The sequence below is a fragment of the Piliocolobus tephrosceles genome, chromosome 17 (assembly GCF_002776525.5).
Source record: "Piliocolobus tephrosceles isolate RC106 chromosome 17, ASM277652v3, whole genome shotgun sequence".
NCBI lineage: Eukaryota > Metazoa > Chordata > Mammalia > Primates > Cercopithecidae > Piliocolobus > Piliocolobus tephrosceles.
The window spans coordinates 29,837,601-29,839,659 of record NC_045450.1 but is presented as its reverse complement, the minus strand read 5'-3'; the positions used below and the strand labels follow the sequence as shown (position 1 = coordinate 29,839,659).

At 36.1% G+C, this 2,059-nt stretch overlaps 1 protein-coding gene across 1 annotated transcript in view; it reads right to left on the bottom strand.

Annotated features, from left to right (window-relative positions):
- Positions 1-1,569: 1,569 nt before the first annotated feature.
- LOC111525713 (zinc finger protein 85-like) overlaps positions 1,570-2,059 on the bottom strand; it is a 20,310-nt gene continuing 19,820 nt past the window's right edge. The window contains exon 5 of the mRNA XM_031934441.1: positions 1,570-1,837. Coding sequence (XP_031790301.1) covers positions 1,570-1,837 — 268 coding nt within the window. The remainder of the gene's footprint in view (positions 1,838-2,059) is intronic.

The following is a 2,059-nucleotide window of genomic DNA, read 5'->3' as shown; positions in this document are numbered from 1 at the left end:
TAATGTCTGGAGGGTCAGTGCCTTAGTTGAAATTTCAACTGTGAAATATCTAATGTTGACATACACCTAATTTTGAAGTAAATGTCTTTTTCATATTTACTGCATCTGTAAAAATATATTTTACTATCAACTCTGGTATTTTTTTAGCTGTCATTTTTTAACAATTCTTCATTCAAAATCATTACATTTATTAAGTTTTTCTCCAATATAAATTCCCTTATGTTGAACAAGGTTTGAGAAACTGTTTCAGGGTTTTCCTCTAATACAAAATCTGCACAATAATGTCTATGACACAAGTAATCATACTACAACCCCCTGTACATTTGTAATGTTTGTCTTCAGAATGAATACTCTTCTTCACTTTAACAGTTTATATTTTCTGAAAGATATTTTGCCAGTAATTACACTTACAATGCTTTTGTTGAGTTCTTGGATGTTAAGATATGAGCAGATATCAATGGCTTTTCCACATTCTTTATAATTTTACAATTTTTTTCTCAAGTATAACTGCTTTCTTGTGCAATAAAATGTGAACACTAAAAGTTTTGTCACATTCTTCACACATGTAGTTTTCTACAGTATGAAGTATCTTACCTACAATCAAGACTGACAACCATTTAAAGTCTTGACACATTCTTCATATTTCTGGGGTCTGGGAACATTATATTTCCAAAAGTTTGAGGTGGGCCAGGTACAGTGGCTCATGCCTGTAATCCCAGCACTTTGGGAAGGCAAGGCAGGTGGATTATGAGGTCAGGAGATAGAGACTACCCTGGGTAACATGGTGAAACCCCATCTCTACTAAAAAATGCAAAAAATTAGCCGGGCATGGTGGTGAGTGCCTTGTAGTCCCAGCTACTCGTGAGGCTAAGGCAGGAGAATGGCATGAACTCGGGAGGCGGAGCTTGCAGTGAGCTGAGAACATGCTACTGCACTCCAGCCTGGGTGACAGAGTGAGACTCCATCAGAAAAAAAAAAAAAGTTTGAGGTGTTGTTAAAAGCATTGTCCCATCTTTTGGGTTCATAGAGTTTTTCTCCAATATAAATTATTTTATGTCTGCCATGAACTGAGGACTCGTAAAAGGCTTTGCCACATTCTTCATGCTAGTAGGGTTTCTCTCCAATATGAATTGTGTGTAGTAAGTGTTGAGAACTTGTTAAAATTTTCATTACATTTTTCATATTTGTTGGAATTCTCTCCAGTATGAACTACCTTATGTTTAGTAAAGATTAATAATACACTAAAGGCTTTGCCACATTACCATTAGTAGAGCTTCCATTCATTATGCATTATCTCATGTTTTGTAAGGTTTAAGGACCAGTTAAAAACTTTTCCACATTCATCACGAGTGTAGGATTTCTCTTCAGTGTGAAGTCGCTTATGGTTAGTAAGAGTTGAGTACTGGTAAAATCTTTCTTACATGCTTCAGTATGAGTTATTTTATGTTTACCAAGGGCTGGCTGAGGATTCACAAAAGCCTTTGCCACATTCTTCACATTTGTATAGGGTTTCTCTTTAGCATGAATTCTTATGTTAAGTAAAGGCTAAGAATACACCAAAGCCTTTCCCTACTGTTCACATTTGTAGGGTTTCTCTGTAGTATGAATTGCCTTATGTGTAATAAGGATTGGGGAACAGTTAAAGGCTTTGCCACATTCTTCCCATGTGTAGGGTTGCTCTCCAGTATGAATTCTCTTATGTCTAGTAAGGTTTGAGAAACAGTTAATAGATTTTCCACATTCTTCACATTTGTAAGCCTTCTCTACAGTATGAAGGCTCTTATGTATACTAAGGTTTGATGGCTGGTTGAAAGCTTTGCCACATTCTTCACATTTGAAGGGTGTATCTCCACTATGAGTTATGTTTAGTAAGGGTTGATGGGTGGTTAAAAGCTTTGCCATATTCTTCACATTTGAAGGGTTTTTATCCACTATGAATTCTCTTATGTGTAGTAAGGGATGAGGAGTCACAAAAGCTTTTGCCACATTCTTCACATTTCAAGGGTTTCTCTCACTATGAATTATCTTATGTGTAGTAAAGGATGAGGAGTCACAAAAG